Here is a 25,258-nt window from a genome sequence, read left to right as displayed (position 1 = left end):
AGAAGAGTACGGCAATATATGGTTGTTCAACTCTTTGATTTACATATTGATTTTAATATTCTACAAATGGTGATGTTTTACATTCATGTTACACTTTATCATACTTTGGCATGTGTCAGTGCTTGGCTGATGTTGTTAATGTGTTTCTGATAGGCTGTTGTGCAGCCACTGCAGTGTGCACAACTTTGGCAAACCAGACATTCATCATGACAAACACAAGTTACACTTTTGAAGTTCACTTTTAAAACAGCATGTTTATTTGTCTTTAAAAAATAAAAAAATCAACTAAAAAGTATTACCATTTCATTGTCACTAATAGAAACAGTACGGAAGCACTGAGTCTCGGAGCATTTGTAGCGCTCTTCAAGTATGTTCGTTCAGTTCATAGGTTAGTTATTCTTCTGCAGTGGCGTGGCCATCAGGACAATTGGGCTCAGGGCCATTGGCTCAAAGTGCAAGGTGGCACCTTCAAACCAAATTATCTCTGTTTCGTATCCTGGTAGCAGAACCAGTGTTGCTGACTCTTCGCATCCAAAAGGTACAAGGTAGGAAACCCACAACTAATGAATCCAGTGATGAGTAAGTCAGATTCACTAGCAGTGTAGTTGATCTGCAAGCGTCTCATTTCTCACAGTGTGATGAGCGGAAAGTGGGAAGAGTTGTCGAAACGAGGTGAAACCCAAGAAAACTGAGTTAAGAGGACAGAGAGACTGGACTGGCTTAATATCAAAATGACGAGATTAGAAAAAGAACTCGCAGGAAGAGAGGCCAATGAGGGGGGAAAAAGTGTGAGCTTATTACCACTTAAACCTCAGCAAAGGAGAGAGAAAGCCATCATTTAACTGCATTAATAATAGCGGTGACATCAATAAGATAACACTTGAATTAACTCTAAAACAATAAATCGCTGGATTACAATTTCCCTTGCGAGGAAACAAGGTAAGTTCTCCACATGTAAACAAATTCACCCAGAAGAGAGAAATTAAGTGTGCAGTTCTCTCAGCCCCTCCTTCAACTATGCCCTACCCTTGTGTGCTTGTACCACAATTGCACTGAAGGTAGCAAATGAATCCCAAATGTCCAGCCTTGATTCCCATTAGTCTCCGCCCTCTCATTCTTCTCAAACCAGATCTCAGAAAATGTAAGGCTCCCGAACCTCCGATTAGCTCCCATTAAACCTTTTGAAATGGATGGTGCAGAGGAAGAACAAGAAAGCAGACAGGACCCCTGAGATTCAACCCCTCTGTATGGGTTCCTTCCCTTCCTTCACATTGGCTTCACCCCTCTATCCCTCCATCTTTTCACAGAGCCACTCCAAGCAGGTCATCTAGGGTGTAGAAACAATCGGTCCAGGTATTGTGAAATCACCTCCCAGTTTCTCCAGAGGAAGGCAAGCAGGATTACAAGAAGTAGCGTAGAAAGCGTGCGGCTGCGGGTCTTCATCAAGGGGACAACACAGTTGGCCACTGTGGAGACAAACACTAAAAGAACAGCCATAACAGCTAGCAGCACATTGATGAGTTTGCCCAGGAGAGTCCGTGCTGTTGCATTTTCCAAGCCCTCAAGCTGCACCACCTGTTGTTGCTGCTGCTGTAGCTCCATCTTGGATATGCGTGTCTGACACGCTTCCAGCGCCTCCTGCAGGTTAAGGAGAAAACTGTCACTGAATGGGATCTGATGGCATCACAAACAGCCCACAAATACAAAACTACAGCGGAATATGTTAATATGTTATATCTAGTGGGGCATACCTGGATGTCTCTAGCTCTTTCGTAAGACTGGTAAGCAATCTTCTCCTCCATGCTAGCTAGTTCCTGTTTCAAGTTGAGGATTTCATTTTGGTGCAGCTCTGTTAAGTCATTGAGTTGTTCTTCTAAACGTTCACACCTGCAAAATACAGAGGTGAGACAATGGTAAATCACATGCAGGGTGGATATGTTCTTTTCCTGCAGCTAGCTAAAGCCATCATACCAAGGTCTGTGCTACCTGAATCTCTCCTCTTGTAGGGCTTCCATGATCATAGTGTAGTCCCGCTGATAGTGGGCTTTTAGATTCTCAAAGGACTGTTCTAATCGGCCCTGGTTGTCCCGGAGCTCTTGGATCTCATGGAGTAGAGTATCAAAGCCTGAGCCATGAGCATGCTCGAGGGTATTGCCCTTGGAGCTCGGGGGGCCTCCAGGGGCTCCAGTAGTGCTGTTGGCCCCTGCAGAGCCAGATGTGGCACTAGAGCAGTCATCCTCACTTCCATACTTAGGGCTAGACTGAAGCTGTCCTCCCCCAAGGCTCCTAGCTCCCCCTGGGCCTACCCCTTCATCTCCCTGGGTCTCATCCAGGGAGTCTTTGAGAGCTGCAATATTATCAGCGCTGCCAAACTTGTTGCGGATCAGGGAGGCAATTTCTCTGGGCTTGGACACCACAGCTCCAGCCGCAGAATGAGTGGCTTGAGAGATGCTTGACAGACCACCTGACACCTGTAGGGGGCACAGTTGGGTCAACACACAGAATGGACTGCAGTGGTTATAAAACATGAAACGTGATGATCTATGGCAGTGACTTTCAAACTGGTCCACGGGGACTCACAGTCGTGCTGGTTGTCTATTCTGCCCGGTAGTTCATCACATTCACCTGCTGTGTAAGGCCTTCCGCCTCCAATCAGGGAGGTTTCAGACCTGGGAACAACAGGTGAACTTATAGGGGAACAACCACAATTTTTGAATTGTTATTCAACAATTATCTCTTTATAACCAAGGCTCAGCGTTTTCGGTTTTTAGCAATTTTCATCAAAAATACCCAGATTTTTAAACTGATTTTCACCTGGATTTTATGTTTCCACGGACCCAAAAGTTGTTCCTGTTCGTGTGAGATTATGTAACAGTGCCCTCTTGTGGCGAAATTCGGCATGCTGGATGGCTTTGAAAAATAAAAACCGAAAACGCTGAGCCTTGTTTATAACATCATCTCTACCGAAATGTTGTAAGGATAACACTCCATTAGCAGCCATAATGGAGGTACAGTTTCTGAAATGCCGCCAAAATTGTACGGTCTTACGGTCATCTCTGGTGGAATTTGATACATCAGCTGTATGCAATGTTATTTGCATTTTATCATACAACATAGGCCACTTCAAAGTAGCCCACCAAGGGTAGCAGCAAACCAGAAATAAGTGTAGTTTTCACATTCACAAATTGTCCATCAGTGACATCCATCCATCCATTATCCGAACCGCTTATCCTGCTCTCAGGGTCACAGGGATGCTGGAGCCTATCCCAGCAGTCATTGGGCGGCAGGCGGGGAGACACCCTGGACCGGCCGCCAGACCATCACACAGGGCCCACACACACACACACACACACACACACATTCATAACTAGGGACAATTTAGTACAGCCGATTCACCTGACCTACATGTCTTTGGACTGTGGGAGGAAACCGGAGCAACCAGAGGAAACCCACGCAGGCACGGGGAGAACATGCAAACTCCACACACAGGACGACCCGGGACGACCCCCAAGGTTGGACTACCCAAGGGCTCGAACCCAGAACCTTCTTGCTGTGAGGCAACCGCGCTAACCACTGCGCCGCCGTGACATCACCAGCAGACACAATTTTTGATGGTACTTCAGAGACAAACAGAAGACTACTCAGTATTATGGCTGCTAACTGTATTTTGTTCCTACAACATTCCCTACCTGACAGAATAGAAAACCTGAGAGAAGCCTTTGGACTCATTATAGCACTATCTAATATTTTTGTTTATGGTCTCATTTGCTTATGGTTTCAAAATTAATCTGAGATTGATAACAAAAAAAAATTGTGAAAAAGTCCTCATAGTAGCTTTAAAAAGACATAAAAAATCCGCTGGATCACAGCTGAGGTAGGAATTAATGTAATTCTATAGCCCCCGTTTGAAAAATGTGGCATCTAGTTTGACAATAAGATTGATATCGTAAAACTAATTTTTATTCTCCAAGCAATTTAAAATACAACATGAAAAATAAACTATGAAATCATTAATTGCCTTATGTGTCACCGTAACTACACACACCTTGGCTCCAACATCTTTGAGCCCTTGGTGCATGTCCCGGAAAACGTCTTTAGGCTGGCGTGGGATGCCGTTGTGCTCCACCTCGCGTAGCTTTCGGTGGTAGTGCTCCAGTTTCCTCTGCAGTTGCTGGATGGTCTGCGCTGACTTCTGGTTCTTCTTCTCAAACACCTGCTTGATGCGGGCGCTCTGCTGTTTGTCTGCATTGTTCGCCAGTTTCAGGTACTCTGCCACATTGTCATCGCTCGCGGTCTGCTCGATCTTGATCTGTTCCGTGAGCTTAAGGATCTTCTGCTGCAGTTGGGCGATGGCCTGCTTGGTTCGCTGGGGGTCCGGGGTATTGTCCACTACATCCACCCCGTACCCGTCTGTGCTGTAGGAGAGGGCGTTGGGTGACACGGCAGGGCCTGATCCATCACAACGGTCCAACTGATGAAAGATGTTGGCAAAGGGCAAAGACAAAAGTAGAGGTCAAACATGGCAAGTTTTGGTGGAGAAGAAGCTGGAGACTTGCATTTAGTGAGAAAGAAAAAATACCAAAACAACCATTAAAACGAAAGAGAAATTACCCATTAAAATGCATGGTAAAAAATACTGCATCAACATTACCATTTAAATTTAAATCAGGAGTTCCGGAACAGCACAGGCCACGTCAACTTGGCAAGGTTCAATTGCAGAATTAAGAGCAAACATTGGGAAATAAAGATGGATTTCACTTTCGTTTACCGTACAGTCAGTGCTTCTGTAATGCGTCTCCAGTTACCCTCCAAGACAGTCTATTAAGGGTCTAACGGTGGGAAATAAAGATGCGATGTCCTGGCATTTTCCATAGCCTAATGTTACTGGGGTCGGATGGTGACATGGCATTAATGTTCTGATGTCTTAACTGGTATGGGGGTAGAGTGTCGAGGAAGCATGTATTAGGGTATTTATTTACCACCTACAGACTCCATGGGACTCCAGAGATCATCCAGGCTAAGAGGAACATGTGAAGTAGCGACCAGATGTGATTGGTTTCTAGTTAAGAGTATAATTTGGTATAATAGTGTCTAATTATAGTATATTTTGGGTCTAATAAGGTATTATATGTGGTTTCTAATTACAGCATAATTTCGGTGTATGGTGTCGAATTAGGATATAACTTTGTTTACTGTCTAATAAAGAACATATTATTTCTAGTTTTTGTCTAATTTGATACAAAGAACGGTTTGTTACGTCTTATAAGTGTACCGTAAAATAAAGTACAACCAGCTATTTCACCATCTTTGTGCAACCTTTTGACAAGGCACAATAAAATATCTTTGATAGCGGGTCGACTGAATAGTCCACGGGTTAGGTAGTTTGGCAACAACATGTTAGTGTTGGGTTATTTCTGACATCAAACCGGAGAAGTCTCATTCCTATGAACACACGATGTCACAACAAAACATTACTTAATAGCTTGTTCGAACCTGCAAGCCTCTTTAAGTGAAGTACACTCAAAGACAACAGCAAAAGCTAAATTTAGAAAGGCTTAGAGCACATAGCGACCAAACCACTCACAGGCAGTCTCTGACCTTCCCGCTCTGACCGCTCATCTACCCATTCACCCTATATACCAAGGCCACCATCCAAACCACTGACGACATCAGGACTTACACTACCGTTCAAAAGTTTGGGATCACATTGAAATGTCCATATTTTTGAAGGAAAAGCACTGTACTGTTCAATGAAGATAACTTTAAACTAGTCTTAACTTTAAAGAAATACACTCTATACATTGCTAATGTGGTAAATGACTATTCTAGCTGCAAATGTCTGGTTTTTGGTGCAATATCTACATAGGTGTATAGAGGCCCATTTCAAGCAACTATCACTCCAGTGTTCTAATGGTACAATGTGTTTGCTCATTGGCTCAGAAGGCTAATTGATGATTAGAAAACCCTTGTGCAATCATGTTCACACATCTGAAAACAGTTTAGCTCGTTACAGAAGCTACAAAACTGACCTTCCTTTGAGCAGATTGAGTTTCTGGAGCATCACATTTGTGGGGTCAATTAAACGCTCAAAATGGCCAGAAAAAGAGAACTTTCATCTGAAACTCGACAATCTATTCTTGTTCTTAGAAATGAAGGCTATTCCATGCGAGAAATTGCTAAGAAATTGAAGATTTCCTACACTGGTGTGTACTACTCCCTTCAGAGGACAGCACAAACAGGCTCTAACCAGAGTAGAAAAAGAAGTGGGAGGCCGCGTTGCACAACTGAGCAAGAAGATAAGTACATTAGAGTCTCTAGTTTGAGAAACAGACGCCTCACAGGTCCCCAACTGGCATCTTCATTAAATAGTACCCGCAAAACACCAGTGTCAACATCTACAGTGAAGAGTCGGCTGCGGGATTCTGGGCTTCAGGGCAGAGTGGCAAAGAAAAAGCCATATCTGAGACTGACCAATAAAAGAAAAAGATTAAGATGGGCAAAAGAACACAGACATTGGACAGAGGAAGACTGGAAAAAAGTGTTGTGGACGGATGAATCCAAGTTTGAGGTGTTTGGATCACAAAGAAGAACGTTTGTGAGACGCAGAACAAATGAAAAGATGCTGGAAGAATGCCTGACGCCATCTGTTAAGCATGGTGGAGGTAATGTGATGGTCTGGGGTTGCTTTGGTGCTGGTAAGGTGAGAGATTTGTACAGGGTAAAAGGGATTCTGAATAAGGAAGGCTATCACTCCATTTTGCAACGCCATGCCATACCCAGTGGACAGCGCTTGATTGGAGCCAATTTCATCCTACAACAGGACAATGACCCTAAACACACCTCCAAATTGTGCAAGAACTATTTAGAGCAGAAGCAGGCAGCTGGTATTCTATCGGTAATGGAGTGGCCAGCGCAGTCACCAGATCTGAACCCCATTGAGCTGTTGTGGGAGCAGCTTGACCGTATGGTACGCAAGAAGTGCCCATCCAACCAATCCAACTTGTGGGAGCTGCTTCTGGAAGCGTGGGGTGCAATTTCTCCAGATTACCTCAACAAATTAACAGCTAGAATGCCAAAGGTCTGCAATGCTGTAATTGCTGCAAATGGAGGATTCTTTGACGAAAGCAAAGTTTGATGTAGAAAAAATCTTATTTCAAATACAAATCATTATTTCTAACCTTGTCAATGTCTTGACTCTATTTTCTATTCATTTCACAACATATGGTGGTGAATAAGTGTGACTTTTCATGGAAAACACAAAATTGTTTGGGTGATCCCAAACTTTTGAACGGTAGTGTATGTCCCCCGTTTCCTTTAGCTTGTTTATTTATCTATAGATATATTGCTCTGGGGCCACTTCATATCATACTTTCATAGTGGTAAGTGTCTATAAAGCTACTGACAAATAGCAAACACTTTACTCCTTATACAAATTCTGAAACAGTGTCCCTGATGCCGCGTTCACACCAAACGCGAAGCAATTTCCTCGTGTTATGAGATCACATGTAAAGTCAATGCAAAGATGCGAACCGACGTGAAGTCGCGTGTATTCGCGTCGGGCCTGACGCGAATGACGCGATACGCGTATTTCGCGTCATTCGTGTATTCGAGAGTTAAAACTGCTTTACGGAGAAGCCCTGCTCTCACAAGAAACTCATAATGGTGGAGGTGATGGTAGTGGTGGAGCTGAGTGTGTGTGTGTGTGTGTGTAGGGGGGGGGGGTCCTGCCGTACTGCTTCCCTCTGTTGAAGATGTTTTATTCTAACGATACTAGTATTTTATTCTACTTTAGTTTATACTGCATGAGAGTTACCATGCAGTAAATTATAATAAGTGAATTTATCTGAGCATTAAGCCCTCTCTGGAGGACAGGTCTGGTGATTGCTTGTAATCCTGTCCAAATAGACGTTTGGTGTTTCACATCACTACCAACTGCTGTCTGCATCTTGATCACAAGGGCCCCCCGTATGACTGTTGCTGGGTTAGAGCTCAAAGGTACCTTCAATGATGCATGTTGTTTTCTTTATGTTGACAAAGAAAAAAAACTACCGGCACGTCACCTCAGAATTTCAGAAGGGAAATGACTGACAGGTACACTCACAGAGGTCTATCTCTGAATTATCATGGATGTTTAACGGAAAAATGGTTTTATAATATATACCAGCCATATCATCGCCAAAATCACCTTGTTTGCTTCTCATCCTGCGCAAATGTTGTGTTGTTCCTGAACTCTCACCTTGTCAGGCTCCTCAGTGGAGTGATAACCAGAGGTCAGCAGCATGTCTGCCAGGGCTGGGCTGCTGGGTGTGTCAGTCGTGGAGGAGGAACGTGGGCGTCCGGCTTGCAACAGGGCCTCATGCGTACTGCGACGGTGGATCTGGGGGCTACCTTTCTGGGGGGGATCCCCGCCTCCCCCCGCCTTGCTGCGGCGGCTCTGCAGGCTGGTCCCTCGCTTCATCATTGGAGGGGCACCGCGGATCTGCTGCAGAACACGGCTCAGAGCTGCGGGAGGGGCGGAAGTGGCAGGATTGTCAGAATCTGAGAGGAGGGCCAAGGAGGTAGGGACTTCCCCTACCTCTGACCCTACATCGAGGGGCTCAGGGGCAGGGGCGCCTGTGGAGGACGAGGCGGAGTCATGTGGGGAAACGGAGGAGCGTCGGCGCTGTGGCTGGAACAACTGCTTCAGGCCATGGCCCAACGCTCCCATGTTCTCCAGGGCATTGTGGGTGATTTTGGACAAGCCGTGCTCTGACTCCGACGCCCTCCTGCCGACTTCTGGCTCTACTCGGCCTCCTGTGTCCGGCTCCTCTGGACTCTGCTCACTACTACCCTGATCCATCAGGGGCCCCCAGTCTCACAGTGAGGGGCTGGTTGGAGGTGAAGGAGACTAGCTAAGCCCCGTGGCCACACCCCCTCTGAGTGGCTGGTTCAAAGCCAGGAAGCAGAGGGGATGGCGCTCAGTTGGGCCTTTTGTTCGTGCATGCATCTGTGGTTTGGCTCATGCTTGTCTACCACAAAAGAAAAAATGAATTATGACATGCAGCTGTGAGCGATGAACACAATAAGCAGCAGCACAATATAAAACAACACCAGGGTGCATCAACTGGGTTGGCACTGAGACACAAAATAAGTCTTCTAGTGAGTTTATTTGAATGACAACAAATGTTTTTTTCATTATTTAGCCAGCAGCAAGTCAAGGTTGAAATCTATGATGAAATATTTTCTTTTCAACAAGAATCCATTTCAAAACAGACTGTAATATATGTCTCGCAAAGCCAAACCATTAGTGCAAGAGCGTCGACAAACTAAAGCAACCCTCAAGAACAATTTCTGAAATGCTGTTCATCGATCTGTGATCGGTTTGCTTATCAAGACCGATCAGACAAAATTCATCGATGTAATTGGCCATTCACATTTCAGAAAGTATTCTCAAAAGTTCATTAATAAGTAACGCAATGATTATGACAGCATCTCCGGATGATGGTAATAAAATTACTACAATAAGCATGAAAATGAAAAGCAATGGATTTGTAAATGGAGAGTGAGCATTATCAAATTCTCATCTGATTCTGAGGGGGTCCAAAGAGCCACTGCAGGTTCTTCTTGCAGAGCTAAATTTAACACTAGGCTAGCTATATAGTGCAGACAACCTTTCCATGTCTATGGATCTCAGATGACAGCTTATATGAACGTTTTTGCTTTACCAATATATAATACGGGAGTGAGAGAGCGAGAGAGAGAGAGAGAGAAAGAGAGAGAGAGAGAGAGAGAGAGAGAGAGAGAGAGAGAGAGAGAGAGAGAGAGAGAGAGAGAGAGAGAGAGAGAGAGAGAGCTTACCATCAGCCAAGCCTCTCCTCTTCTTCTGACTCACAACTCAGGACTTGCTGCTTAGGGTCAAACAAACAAAAAAATAATGATTAGAATAACATTCAGAATAATCTTCATAGCAGTCAGCCATGAGAAGGTGTTAACTTGGGATCAGTGATGACACCGGTTTGGTATCGCACGGAATTAAAAACCACTTGCACACCAATCTTCAGCAAAGTGAAAGATGGTAGCAAAGGAATACTGCTGTTTCCCAAGTAAGAGTATGACCCCACTCATCATGGTCTAGTTACATCTGATATTTGGTCATGGATTGATGCCTGATGGGCCATTCCAGCCAGAAATTACACGTGTCTTTACTGTAACGTTATGATACTCTATCTGGAAAACAAGCAGCAGCAAGGGGTCATCAGCATATACTTTGCATTCATGTGGGTGAAGGACGCAACTACACAAGAGCTTGCTGAGAGACATTTACTGAACAGGAGCTGCAGAGAGTACCTTCTGGTGACACACAACTGGTCATGCACAAAATCAAACCAATGTCAGCCAACAAAACTGCTTTACGGAGAAGCCCTGCTCTTACAAGAAACTCATAATGGTGGAGGTGATGGTAGTGGTGGAGCTGAGTGTGTGTGTGTGGGGGGGATAGGGGTCCTGCCGTACTGCTTCTCTCTGTTGAAGATATTTTATTCTAACGATACTAGTATTTTATTCTATTTTAGTTTATACTGCATCGTATCCAGGGTGTCTCCCTGCCTGCCACCACATGACTGCTGGGAGAGGCTCCAGCAACCCCGCGACCCTGAGAGCAAGATAAGCGGTTTGGATAATGGATAATAATACGTTTATACTGTTTAGTTTAGGTTGATTATATAAGCTTACTCTGACTTAGTAACTTACTCTGTTTTAGTTTAAAGTTCATCCATCCATTATCCAAGCCGCTTATCCTGCTCTCGGGGTCGCTGGAGCCTGTCCCTGCAGTCATTGGGCGGCAGGCAGGGAGACACCCTGGACAGGCCGCCAGACCATCACAGAGCCAACACACACACACACACACACACACACACACACACACACACACACACACACACACACACACACACACACACACACACACACACACACACACACACACACACACACCTAGGGACAACTTAGTACGGCCGAGTCACCTGACCTACATGTATTTGGACTGTGGGAGGAAACCCACGCAGACGCAGGGAGAACATGCAAACTCCACACAGAGGATGACCCGGGATGACCCCCAAGGTTGGACTACCCCGGGGCTTGAGCCCAGGACCTTCTTGCGGTGAGGTGACCGTGCCACCCTAGTTTAAAGTTGTTTTATTCTGTTGCCATGTAGTTTACTTGGTTAAAATTATGATCTTGTAAGAAGTTGTTCTATTTCACTGGAGAGAGCAGTTAATGGATGACTTAAAAAAGCTATACAACTATGAGTCAAACATAGATGATAGACAAATGTAGTTAAAGAAATTATGTTATGATCCCAACCATGTTAGAGAGAAGATGAGATTCTTACTGGGCCAAAGTTAAAGGATGGTTTCTGCATTTGCACTGTCTGCTTGTCAGTGTTTCTGACTATCATGTTCGTATAGCGTCAAAATGAGATGCCGTTACCAGTTCAATGTCTGAAAATAAATAAAACAGTATCTGGGCTAGGAGATGGCTGTCTCTGATTGGTCAAAATCATAGAACGATTGTTTGTAATCTCTCATCTTGTTAATTAGTAAACCAACACTTTTTGTTTTTTTTGGGGGGGGGGTTTGAATTTTCCCCCGTTTTTCTCCCCAATTGTATTTGGCCGATTACCCTATTTTCCGAGCTGTTCTCGGTCTACCACACACCTCCTCCCAGACATGTGGAGTCGCCAGCCACTTCTTTTCACCTGGCAGTGAGGAGTTTCACCAGGGGGGACATAGCGCATTGGAGGATCACGCTATTCCCCCCCAGTTCCCCCTCCCCCCTGAACAGGCGCCCCGACCGACCAGAGGAGGCGCTAGTGCAGCGACCAGGACACATACCCACATCCGGCTTCCCACCTGCAAACAAAGCCAATTGTGTCAGTAGGGACACCCGACAAAGCCGGAGGTAACACGGGGATTCGAACTGGCAATCCCTGTGTTAGTAGGCAACAGAATAGACCACCACGCCACCCGGACGCCTCATATACCTAACTGTACATCACTGCTGCAAGATTGGTTAGATGAAAACACATGGCTGACCCCTGGCAAAACAACTTCCAAATGTGTTTGCTCAGGTGCACTATTCGGTTGTCCAGCAGCGACCGCGACAGCTCGGAAGAGTGGGGTAATTGGCCGGATACAACTGGAGAGAAAAAGGGAGAAAAAAAATCTAAAATAGGCTCAAGCATCCCCGCGACCCTGACAGCAGGATAAGCTGTTTGGATAATGGATGGATGGAAGAAAAAAAAAAAAAAAGGAAACCATGAATGCTTTCAATCATGAATTACTAACACACAAAGAAAAATACACTGACAAAGCTTACAATTCATTCCTAAACATATTTCAATCTTTACATGACAAAATTTGCCCAATAGAACAATTTAACAGTAAACAGAAATATAAAGACAGTCCATGGGTCACAAAGGGACTACGTAACACTTGTCATAAAAAAAAGCTCTATAAAGAATTCATAAAGCACAAATCTATAGAAGCAGAAATAAAACATAAAAAATAGAAAAATAAGCTAACTAACATTATGAGGATATGCAAGAAGGAAAACTACAATAAAGAGTTAGAGACACACCAAAGGTCTAAGGAATGTGCTGAATAGTATTATTAGAAACGGACCTAGAAGACCAAGCTGGCCACAATATTTTACAGATTGTAAAATATTGTAGCCAGCTATAAGACTGTAAATAACATGGAAGACCTGGTAAATGGCGTCAATAGATTCTTTGTAAATGTGGCTCCAAAACTGGCAGGAAAAATCAACGACACACAAACAATCACCGAGGGGAATGATAGTGACTATGGGGACAGAAATCTAAGTTCCATTCTTCTTAGAGCGGTAGAAGAGAAGGAAATCGTGGACATTGTAAACAAATGCAACAACAAAAAAATCTACTGACTGGCATGATATTGATCAAATGTATTGCTAAACCACGAGCCCACATCTATATAACATGTCCCTTTCAATCTGGTAAAGTTCCAAGCAAGATGAAAATCACAAAAGTCATACCCCTACATAAAACCGGAGATAGACTAATTTACTAACTACAGACCGATTTCATTATTGTCACAATTCTCCAAAATATTTGAAAAACTATTTGCTGCCAGACTGGACAAATTCATTGAGAAACACAATCTGCTGACCGATAGCCAAAGACCAAATCGACCAAACAGAGCCACATCTCTGGCACTCATTGAATTAATTAAAGAAATAGCTAATTGCATAGACCAAAAAGTTTGCTTTGGGACTATTTATAGACCTAAAAAAAAAACCTATTTACATATGACACGAATATATTTTGTTCTAGTGAGAATTTACAGCAGGTTTTGGAGGTGACCACAATCTATCTACTACTTTCGGCTGCTCCCGTTAGGGGTCGCCACAGCGGATCATCCGTTTCCATTTCTTCCTGTCTTCTGCGTCTTCCTCTGTCACACCAGCCACCTGCATGTCTTCCCTCACCACATCCATAAACCTCCTCTTTGGCCTTCCTCTTCTCCTCTTCCCTGGCAGCTCCATATTCCGCATCCTTCTCCCAATATACTCAGCATCTCTCCTCCACACATGTCCAAGCCATCTCAATCTTGCCTCTCTTGCTTTGTCTCCAAACCGTCCAACCTGAGCGGTCCCTCTAATATAATCGTTCCTAATCCTGTCCTTCTTCGTTACTCCCAGTGGAAATCTTAGCATCTTCAACTCTGCCACCTCCAGCTCCACCTCCTGTCTTTTCGTCAGTGCCACTGTCTCCAAACCATATAACATAGCTGGTCTCACAACCATCTTGTAAACTTTCCCTTTAACTCTTGCTGGTACCCTTCTGTCGCAAATCACTCCTGACACACTTCTCCACCCACTCCAACCTGCCTGCACTCTCTTTTTCACCTCTCTACTGCACTCCCCGTTACTTTGGACAGTTGACCCCAAGTATTTAAACTCAGATGTCTTTGTCACCTCCCCTCCTTGCATCCTGACCATTCCACTGTCCTCTCTCTCATTCACGCATAGGTATTCCGTCTTGCTCCTACTGACTTTCATTCCTCTTCTCTCTAGTGCATACCTCCACCTCTCCAGGCTCTCCTCAACCTGCACCCTACTCTCACTACAGATCACAATGTCATCCGCGAACATCATCGTCCATGGAGACTCCTGCCTGATCTTGTCCGTCAACCTGTCCATCACCATTGCAAACAAGAAAGGGCTAAGAGCCGATCCTTGATGTAATCCCACCTCCACCTTGAACCCATCCGTCATTCCAACCGCACACCTCACCATTGTCACACTTCCCTCATACGTATCCTGCACCACTCCTACATACTTCTCTACAACTCCTGACTTCCTCATACAATACCACAACTCCTCTCTTGGCACCCTGTCATAAGCTTTCTCTAAATCCACAAAGACACAATGTAACTCCTTCTGGCCTTCTCTATACTTCTCAATCAACATTCTCAAAGCAAACACATCTCTTTTGTGACATGAAACCATACTGCTGACTGCTAATCGTCACTAATGTCCAAATAGAAAGAGTATATGGAAATAAATTCCTTGGTGAGACACTAGACCACAAAATTTGCTGAAAACCTCACATAACATTTGTGCGAGCAAAGCTGGCAAGGAACATTGCAGTCATGGGAAAAGCAAGACACATTCTGGATCATAAAGCATTATGCACTGTATTGTTCATTTATTTTACCATATCTGATCTACTGTATGCAGGTATGGGGTTAACACCTACAAAACCAACCTACAACCATGATGCATACTACAAAAATGGATATCGTGAACACACCAACAAGCTATTTTTAAAGTCAAGTGCCTTGAAGTTCAGGGATTTAGTGGAATTTAACACGGCACAAATAATGTTCAAAGCAAGAAACAATCTATTACAAAGTAATATACAAAAATATTCTCAGATAGAGAAGGGCAATATAATTTGAGAGGAAAATTAAACTTCCAAGAAATTATGCATTCGTACAACTTTGAAGAGCATGGGCATTCCAATCTGTGGGGTAAAATTGTGGAACAGTCTGAGCATGAAACTCAAACAAAGTACAAACATTACGCAGTTCAATAAGAAGTACAAAGGTCTGACTATGAAGAGATATAGGGATGACAAAGAGTTGTGTTAACTGTCTAAGTTTTATTTATCTGTAAACATTTCTTATTACATTTTTCTCATTTTTCTTTCTATGACACCGAGTGGATATTTGGGTTGTAGGTTGCATTGAGATCTGTTTATTCTTGGTACATGGCATTAGGATGTGTTTTTCTTTTTCTTCTCTTTCTCTCACGTTTTTTTTTCTTCTCTTATTGTTCACAGTAGTTGAGTTTGTATTGTGCAGCACAACTTGCATCGAATGTCAACCATACAGTACAGTGGGAATTGAGTTTGAAATGTATAGCAGCTGAATTAACTTAAGAGTAGGTGAGAAGGGGTAGGGAAAAATAAGCGTATATATTTCCTCTTACTCCTTTTCGAATATGTAACAAATAATCTGATGTATATGGACATTTGTTCACTGAGTTTGATAGGTTGACTGGCAATGGCTTATCTGTATGTTATATCCTGCGTATTTACATGTTCGAAATAAATCATTCACTCATTCATTCGGGTATGCTCTTTGCATTTTGCAGCAGATTACTACAACAAGGATAGATATTTCAACTGTGCAATATGCTGGTGTATATTTATACTGCATTAGTACTGTGTTCATATTCTGCACATATTTTTACATATTTCTTATTTTTCTATGTGTATTGTTGTTATAAATTGTAGTAGATCCATCCATCCATTATCCAAGCCGCTTATCCGAATTCGGGTCGCGAGATGCTGGACTGTATTCCAGCAGTCATTGTAGTATAATGCACATGTATTTACATATTTCTTATTTTTCCATTTTTCTTATAATTTCCCTTATGCTTACATATAGAAAGCCAGAAAGCCACTTTATTTTGTCATTGCATTCTTACAACTAATTGTATTCTTACATCGAATGTGTTCTCTGCATTTAATCCATCCTACTGTATAGCAGCAGTGGGCAGCTGCAGCACACTGGGACCAACTCCAGTTCCTCTTCCCATTGTCTCGGTCAGGGGCACAGGCAGGAGTATTAACCCAAACATGCATGTCTTTTTGATGGTGGGAGGAAACCGAAGCACCCGGAAGAAACCCACGCAGACACGGGGAGAACATGCAAACACCACCCGGGACGGCCTGGCGTTCGAACCCAGGACCATCTCGCTGTAAGGCAACAGTGCTAACCACTGGGCTACCGTGCCGCTCTTCTAGAATGTGAGAAAATGCACTTGACTCAATTTCTCCTTGGGGATCAATAAAGTATTTCTGATTCGGATTATGTTGATAGTTTTTCTTAATCATGCAAAACCTGGAACAGTCGCTAAGTTTGAACTGGGGCGTTCTTCAAAATGTTGTTTCAGGGGCTGCAGACAGACTGAGTTACCTTTGAAATAACACATCTCGGCCATGGAGAGAACACTGTCATTTACTGAAACTTTATTTTTCAAAAACATAATAAATGTTTTGTGTTATGCACGGATATTTCATCTTTTTTTATCTAAATAGGTTTTTTTTATTAAATGCCTAGATTTTAAAAAGTGTATAACAGGTTCTGTTCATTTGTCTTGTTTCCATAACAAGGCGAAATAGGTTTATAAAGCACTTATTCCATCTCACTTAGAAAACCCATCCCAAAAGCAACTGCTTTCCCATTCTGCCACAAATGGTTTATTTCTAACCTTACATCACCGCCCCCCCCCCCAAAAAAACAAAACAAAAACAAAACACACACTTTGCCCTGTTTTGGAAGAAAATGCAATGCAGCTTGCCTCTGAAGTGAACGACCTCTGCATAAGCCAGCAGGTATGATTCTGCATGCATCTGACATATAGGTGTACCTTACAGCCAACTTTCATAGCCTTTAGTGTGAAAATAAACAATTCAAGTCTGTCTTTATATATTCAAACCAACACGTTACAATGTGTTACTCGGTTTCCAAATCCATATTTAGCCTATTGTACATCATCCTTTGACAAGACAAAGTCCAGATCAGTCCCACCAAGCTTCAAGGTAGAAGTGTCCATTGTTTGCTGCATTGAAGTTTAGCAGCATCATTACTCAAAGGCTTGCATATCACTGGGTGATGCAACGGTACACGGTATGTTGCCGACCCGTTTGGTATGCCCCCTACGGTTCAATACACACATGTGAACTGCGGTATTATGATATGCCTGTATTGTGCTATAGACTACAGGCATGTTGTACATTCAGATCCACGAAACATCTCTGGAGCCTATCAGAATTTCACTGGGGCCTATCAGCGCTCTTTAAACAAACACGGGCTGGAGAGAGAGAGGGGGAAGTATGAACAAATGTTCTCTCAGCTCCAACATGACAATGGCTAGCACTAGTAAGATCATCCGCAAACATCATAGTCCACGGAGACTCCTGCCTGATCTCGTCCGTCAACCTGTCCATCATTATTGCAAACAAGAAAGGGCTCAGAGTCAAGTCAAACTTTATTTATATAGCACATTTCATACACAGGGTAACACCTACACCTTGAACCCATCTGTCATTCCAACCACACACCTCACCATTGTCACACTTCCCTCATACATATCCTGCACCACTCCTACATACTTCTCTGCACCTCCCGACTTCCTCATACAATACCACACCTACTCTCCTGGCACCCTGTCTTATGCTTTCTCTAAATCCACAAAGACACAACATAACTCCTTTTGGCCTTCTCTATACTTCTTCATCAACATTCTCAAAGTAAACATCACATCTGTGGTGCTCTTTCGTGGCATGAAACCATACTGCTGCTCGCTGATCATCAACTCTCCTCAACGTAGCTTCTATGACTTTTTCCCATATCTTCATTCATACAAAAAATCTGCTAGACCATAATCCTGCCAAAACAGAATCTAGTGCATTCCAGTACCTGTTTACAAGGATCCCACACCTGTTGTGGCAAGCAATATTAATTTTCTTATGTTATGTTATATCCCAGATATAAAGACAATTGCGTTTTTCTCTCCATCCAAAACACTTAATTGGCTCGTCTCTCTGTGATAGGTGATGAACTATTTGATAGGGTGGGAAAGTTGTCAAGGTACCCTCTACAGTTTGCATTCAGAGCAGACTCTCAAATCCAGTTGGATGATTTGCACATTTCATTGTACGCAACATAGTGTACTGTGTATCATGTATATACACACACACACACACACACACACACACACACACACACACACACACACATACATACATACATATATATATATATATATATATATATATATATATATATATACATATACCGTATATATATGTACACACACACACACACACATACATACATACATACATACATACATACATACATACATACACACACACACACATACACACATACACACATATATATATATACACGTATATACATATATATAACTTTGTTAAAAGAAACACTCAACGGTAGGGAAACAAATAAGGCGCAAAATCATCCAGTGAGTCAAGTAAATTCTTTATGAGACAGTACAAGCCTTTCATGCCATAAGCAATCGTCAGCTGTCAATCTCATGATTGCTTATTCTCTTTATTCTCATAAAGAATTACTTGACTCACTGGATTATATATAATCCAGCTTCAATGGGGTGGAAACTTGTGAACTAGTTGGAATGTATTTGTTGTCTCAACTACAGCACCTGGACATCAATGTTGGACTCTATAGGGATGATGGGCTAGCAATTTGTAGCAAAACACCAACAGAGGTCGAGCAAATTAAGAAAACAACATGCAAAATATTCTCAAACAACAGGCTAAAAATCACAATCGAAGCAAACAAAAAACAAATGGACTTTCTGGACATCTCAGTGGACCTTAGGAACGGCACATACATGCCGTACATTAAGCCCAACAACACGCTGCAGTATGTCCATAGAGAAAGCAACCACCCACCCTCCATCTTGAAGAACATCCCAGAAAGCATTAATAGAAGACTCACAAAATTATCATCTAATGAGTCCATCTTCAATGAAGCTGCACCCCCATACCAAGATGCATTGCAAAAGAGTGGCTACAATTTTAAGCTCAAGCACAACCCACCATTACACACTGACTGCCAGCAAACCAACAAACGTAGCAGAAAACCAAACATCCCCTGGTACAACCAACCCACCCTACAGTGATACTGTGGCCACAAACATCAGCAAGCAGTTTTTTAAACTTTTGGATAAGTGCTTCACCCCGGATCACCATCGGAGGAAGATATTGAATAGGAACACCATCAAAATTAGTTACAGCTGCATGCCTAACATTCAACACATATTGTCCCACAACACAAGAATCATCAACAAATCAATGACACCTTCATCACACCCAGACTCCCCCAACTGCAACTGCTGTGTGAACAACTCGTGCCCCCTCGAGGGAAAATGCCCGGATGAAGGGAGGTATCTGCCAAGCTACGGTGACGAGAGATGACAACGGCAAAATAGACATATACCTCGGTCTAACAGAGGGAACATTCAAAAAGAGGTTTAATGCACGTGTGTGTAGCTTTAGAAACACACGTGCGCATTAAACCTTTAGAAACCCACGTAGCTTTAGAAACACACGTGTGCATTATATTTGGTCATTGGCAGACAGAAACATTAATTATTCAACCACCTGGAAAATACTCTCAAAGAACAAAACATATTCAACCAGTAGTAAAATGTGCAATCTAGTATGTGTAACTACAAAATATTTTATCATTTGCAAACCTCAAATATACACATTGAATAACAGGAATGATTTGGCCAGCAGTTGCAGACATAGATATAAGCACCTATTTTGTAATTATAAATAAATTATGCCGATAGACAAATACCCCCCCCCCAAATTGGACCGTTAGTGATCACGTGTTTTTGAATTTTTGAACGTCGCACCTCTCCCTTCCCCATTGGACGTTGTGCACGTGATGTGCATGATGAGGCAGTAAATGGTATGTCCTTTCCCATGTAGCTTTATTGACAGCTGATGATGCTTATGGCATGAAACAGGCTTGTACTGTCTCATAAAGAATTTACTTGACTCACTGGATTTATATATATATATATATATATACACTACCGTTCAAAAGTTTGGGATCACCCAAACAATTTCGTGTTTTCCATGAAAAGTCACACTTATTCACCACCATATGTTGTGAAATGAATAGAAAATAGAGTCAAGACATTGACAAGGTTAGAAATAATGATTTGTATTTGAAATAAGATTTTTTTTACATCAAACTTTGCTTTCGTCAAAGAATCCTCCATTTGCAGCAATTACAGCATTGCAGACCTTTGGCATTCTAGCTGTTAATTTGTTGAGGTAATCTGGAGAAATTGCACCCCACGCTTCCAGAAGCAGCTCCCACAAGTTGGATTGGTTGGATGGGCACTTCTTTGAGCAGATTGAGTTTCTGGAGCATCACATTTGTGGGGTCAATTAAACGCTCAAAATGGCCAGAAAAAGAGAACTTTCATCTGAAACTCGACAGTCTATTCTTGTTCTTAGAAATGAAGTCTATTCCATGCGAGAAATTGCTAAGAAATTGAAGATTTCCTACACCGGTGTGTACTACTCCCTTCAGAGGACAGCACAAACAGGCTCTAACAGGTACTATTTAATGAAGATGCCAGTTGGGGACCTGTGAGGCGTCTGTTTCTCAAACTAGAGACTCTAATGTACTTATCTTCTTGCTCAGTTGTGCAACGCGGCCTCCCACTTCTTTTTCTACTCTGGTTAGAGCCTGTTTGTGCTGTCCTCTGAAGGGAGTAGTACACACCGGGGTAGGAAATCTTCAATTTCTTAGCAATTTCTCGCATGGAATAGCCTTCATTTCTATGAACAAGAATAGACTGTCGAGTTTCAGATGAAAGTTCTCTTTTTCTGGCCATTTTGAGCGTTTAATTGACCCCACAAATGTGATGCTCCAGAAACTCAATCTGCTCAAAGAAGTGCCCATCCAACCAATCCAACTTGTGGGAGCTGCTTCTGGAAGCGTGGGGTGCAATTTCTCCAGATTACCTCAACAAATTAACAGCTAGAATGCCAAAGATCTGCAATGCTGTAATTGCTGCAAATGGAGGATTCTTTGACGAAAGCAAAGTTTGATGTAAAAAAATCTTATTTCAAATACAAATCATTATTTCTAACCTTGTCAATGTCTTGACTCTATTTTCTATTCATTTCACAACATATGGTGGTGAATAAGTGTGACTTTTCATGGAAAACACAAAATTGTTTGGGTGATCCCAAACTTTTGAACGGTAGTGTATATATATATATATATATATATATATATGAAACACTGCGAGTCTTTCGCCTTTCTTCGTGTGAACACATGCAGTCACATGTTGATATTTTTATTATATTCTCAGATTTCAAGAACATTATCCATGCCATCACATGGCAGTTGTTTTGTTTTTTCTCTCCACCAGATGGCGGTAGAGTGTAACTGCATGCATGGGATTTTTTTAATGTGTATTTTTTTACATTACATTACAGTCATTTAGCCCAGTGTTTCTCAACCGGGGGTCCGCGGACCCCTAGTGGTCCGTGGTGTAATTGCGAGGGGTCAGTGAAAATAAAATATCTTTAAAAAAAAGATCCTATGACATTTATAGAAATAGGATTATTTTACTCAAATGTGACTGAGACCTTTATCTACCTAAACTATAAAGGGTAACAGGACTTTTTTCTCTAATTACATCTGTTTCACAAGTGTAATTTATTGTATTTTAATAAGAGATCTCGCTCCCATTTGCATTGTTAAAAGTTACTGCATAAAAATTCTGTTGTTACATATATCTGAAAGTTACTGAATACATATTCTGTTTCGTTACATATATCTGAAAGTTACTGCATAAGAATTCTGTTTTGTCAACTATATCTAATTTACAACTGAAAGCTCTTATTTTTGCCCCAAAGAGTGAATAAATGCTATAATGCAATTTAAAATGCAGTTTCTACTGTTTCTATCAAATTGCAACCCCCCTCCCCCAAGATCAGGTGGAGGGGTCCTCAGGGTAGATCAAAAATACACAGGGGGTCCAGGACCCCAAAAAGGTTGAGAACCACTGATTTAGCCGACGCTTTTATCTGAAGCGACTTACAATAAGTGCATTTAACGTAGAAAATCAGGAGAACTACTAGTCATCAGAGGTCATAAGTTCATCTAAACAAGCATCTAAGAGCAAAACCAGTGCTAAAGTAAAAGTGCAAGAAAGAGATTCTTTTTTTTAATGAGTGAATACAATAAGTGCTCAGAGCAAGTAACAGGGTAGTAGTTCTTAAAGAGGCGAGTTTTCAACCTGCGCCGAAAGATGGGCAGCGACTCCGCTGTCCTGACATCAGTGGGGAGTTCAATCCACCACTGTGGGACCAGGACAGAAAAGAGTCGTGACCGGGTCGATCGGCAGCAAGGGCCTCTGAGCGACGGGGCAACCAGGCGTCCCGAGGCAGCAGAGCGAAGTGGTCGGGTGAGGGTGTAGGGCTTGACCATGGCCTGGAGATAGGAAGGCGCTGTTCCTTTCACTGCCCTGTTGGCTAGCACCAGAGTCTTAAACTGGATGCGAGCAGCTACTGGGAGCCAGTGTAGGGACATGAGAAGGGGAGTTGTGTGGGAGAACTTAGGGCGGTTGAACACCAGACGAGCTGCAGCTTTCTGAACAAGCTCCAGAGGTCTGGTGGCCGACGCCGGGGCGCCAGCAAGGAGGGAGTTGCATAGTCCAGCCGGGAGATGACCAGAGCCTGGATGAGCACCTGTGCCGTCTCATCATTGAGGGCGAATCCTCCTGATGTTATAGAGGAGAAATCTGCAGGAGCGAGCAACCGATGCAACGTTTGCAGCAAATGACAGTTGGTCGTCCAGGATCACACCAAGATTCCTCACAGTCTGAGCTGGCGTCACCACAGTGTTGTCAATGGTGATTTTTGAGTTTGAGGTTACATTCATATTAAAGACTGAGTTGGTATATTTATATTGTGTATATCTGTACATGCCCTGTGATGGCCTGGCGGCCTGTCCAGGGTGTCTCCCCGCCTGCTGCACAATGACTGCTGGGATAGGCTCCAGCATCCCCGCGACCCTGAGAGCAGGATAAGCGGTTTGGATGATAATGGATGGATGGATGGATGGATATATATATATATTCATTTCAAAATGGTGTTGCTGTTCAAGCTTTTAGATTAATCTTGGCTATATTCATTTATGTGGGCACACTGTTCAAAGGTTAAGATCCATCGCTGTCTTTTTCTTTGTTCCAGTGGATTGTGTAATATTTCATTCTGAGCATTTGCGTTACATGGTTGTAATGAGTTTGTGTTTGAGGGCTACTGTGTAGGTTTGCAACAAAAAAAGAAATTGTATAATTTAAATTGGTCGGCTGTATAATGGCCTTTTTTAGAGGTATCTCTGTCATGACAATATAGTAAAACAGTGGCACCTAATATGTTTGCAGCACCAGTCTATTGATACGTTTCAGGACCTCTCCCTTTACAGAAAACCCATTAGATCACCACCTAATTGGTGGTCTGGGACCTCGAGATTTACAAATTAAACACTGGGAGAGTATTTCCTGACCAGAAACTTTAACTAAATGAAGGGAGATGCACAACTCAGCACCTATCTTTGTAAGAATGATTTTCAATTATAAAATAAAGAATATAACGCAGAATGTAAACACTTAAATGTGACTCTTTTGTATAAATTTTAACTATTACAATGGCCTCATTGTCCCTTGGAAAATGATTTTCTATCACAAACACACAAGCTTTGCACTTGCAGCCTTCAAGGTCATAGCACAGCGTACATTTGTGTGCATGTATTTAGCAGCACTTCAACATCTGCCTATACCAAGGAGATTTTGCTCCAAAACACAACTTGTTTCCACACACTAAAATGATATTTTTTCTAACATTCCTTCCCTTTGCCAATATCACGTCACCTCTCATCACTGAAAAGCAATATACTGAGGGAAAGAGATGCAACTGAGCAAGAGTGTGACAGCACATAACCATACCTTCAGTTGTGGCCATCGACAGATGTTGTGTGATCTCATTTAGGACAGGAAAAAAATGTAACGCTCCAAAGAAATTGCCAACACCACCTCCTCTCGATAATCTTGTCAAACAAAAATCTGGTGGGATCGCTTTAAAACTTCAGTCTGCTGTTTCCGTGGTCATTTAGAAAAATCACACGCTGCAACACAAAAAGCGAAGAAAGACAATGTGAGCGAATCTATATGATGACTGACACAGCAAGAGTGACAACCTTCATTAATACAAGAAGCCTTTTCACAAATGGGTCTGTGGTTATGTAGCTTCCAATAACAGATAATCTAAGCTCTTAAATGTTACTCGTGTAGGTTTGGTGACCAAATGAGACGTAAGGTCGTTAGTAATGCTGTGGTAATATACAGGATGATTTGATTCAATGTATCGACTTTCATTAAACTTGTCGCCAAATACCAGTGGCGCCCCCAAGGGGTGGCCACGGCCACCCTGATACTATCTCTGGGCCCCCCCCCCGCTGGCCCCCCCAGCCACGAGTCGCATATGCAGAATATGCTTCCGATTATGCATAATATGCTTCTATCTGATATTTTACATTAGGTGCTGTTCATTTAAATCAATAATGTATATTTTCCTTAACTCTCATATTGACAGTTTTCAACTAGCCTATACAGTACACTACAACAGCATCATAGAATTCCCGAAATTCAGTCATGGGTTTTGGTGTGCCACCCCAAGATTTTAAGTGGCCCCATTTTGCCCCCCCTATGAAACATTTCTGGGGGCGCCACTGCCAAATACCCTGGTAATTTTTCAATGATCAGCTATCGAGGGGAATCTGTTCATTCTACTGGCTGTGCACAGCAATTGAAACAATGATTCATTTATTTGTTCGCAGCTGAATTCGAGAGCCCGTTCTTTTAGTGGATCCCTCCTCAAATAATGTTGGTGAATCGAGGAGATGCCCCCTCGTTTGCCTCTGTAACCGGCATCCCTTGCTGAGACGGTGCCTCAGGTGCCTACGCCCGAGTTACTGAGGCAATGACAGGATTCAGCGTTGTGGCAAAAGACATAGGCGTTGTGTGACTAATGCTTTGAAAATAATGAGCTCCATGGCAACGATGTCAGTGCATTTCAGCACCCAGC

The 25,258-nt window shown here is 42.7% G+C and overlaps 1 protein-coding gene across 1 annotated transcript; it reads right to left on the bottom strand.

Moving 5' to 3' along the window:
* Nucleotides 1-253: 253 nt before the first annotated feature.
* tmcc1b (transmembrane and coiled-coil domain family 1b) lies at nucleotides 254-24,191 on the bottom strand. Its single transcript, XM_056274067.1, has 7 exons — nucleotides 24,121-24,191; nucleotides 9,838-9,884; nucleotides 8,237-9,008; nucleotides 4,046-4,471; nucleotides 1,987-2,471; nucleotides 1,752-1,887; nucleotides 254-1,638 (listed from the first exon to the last, which is right to left on the bottom strand). Exons 3-7 carry the CDS (start codon nucleotides 8,837-8,839, stop codon nucleotides 1,324-1,326), a joined length of 1,965 nt encoding a protein of 654 aa, XP_056130042.1. The 5' UTR covers nucleotides 8,840-9,008; nucleotides 9,838-9,884; nucleotides 24,121-24,191; the 3' UTR covers nucleotides 254-1,323.
* Between the last annotated feature and the right edge of the window lie 1,067 nt (nucleotides 24,192-25,258).

Source organism: Lampris incognitus, chromosome 2 (assembly GCF_029633865.1).
Source record: "Lampris incognitus isolate fLamInc1 chromosome 2, fLamInc1.hap2, whole genome shotgun sequence".
NCBI lineage: Eukaryota > Metazoa > Chordata > Actinopteri > Lampriformes > Lampridae > Lampris > Lampris incognitus.
Note: the sequence above shows the minus strand (reverse complement) of the source record. Positions and strands in the feature narration are given on the sequence as shown.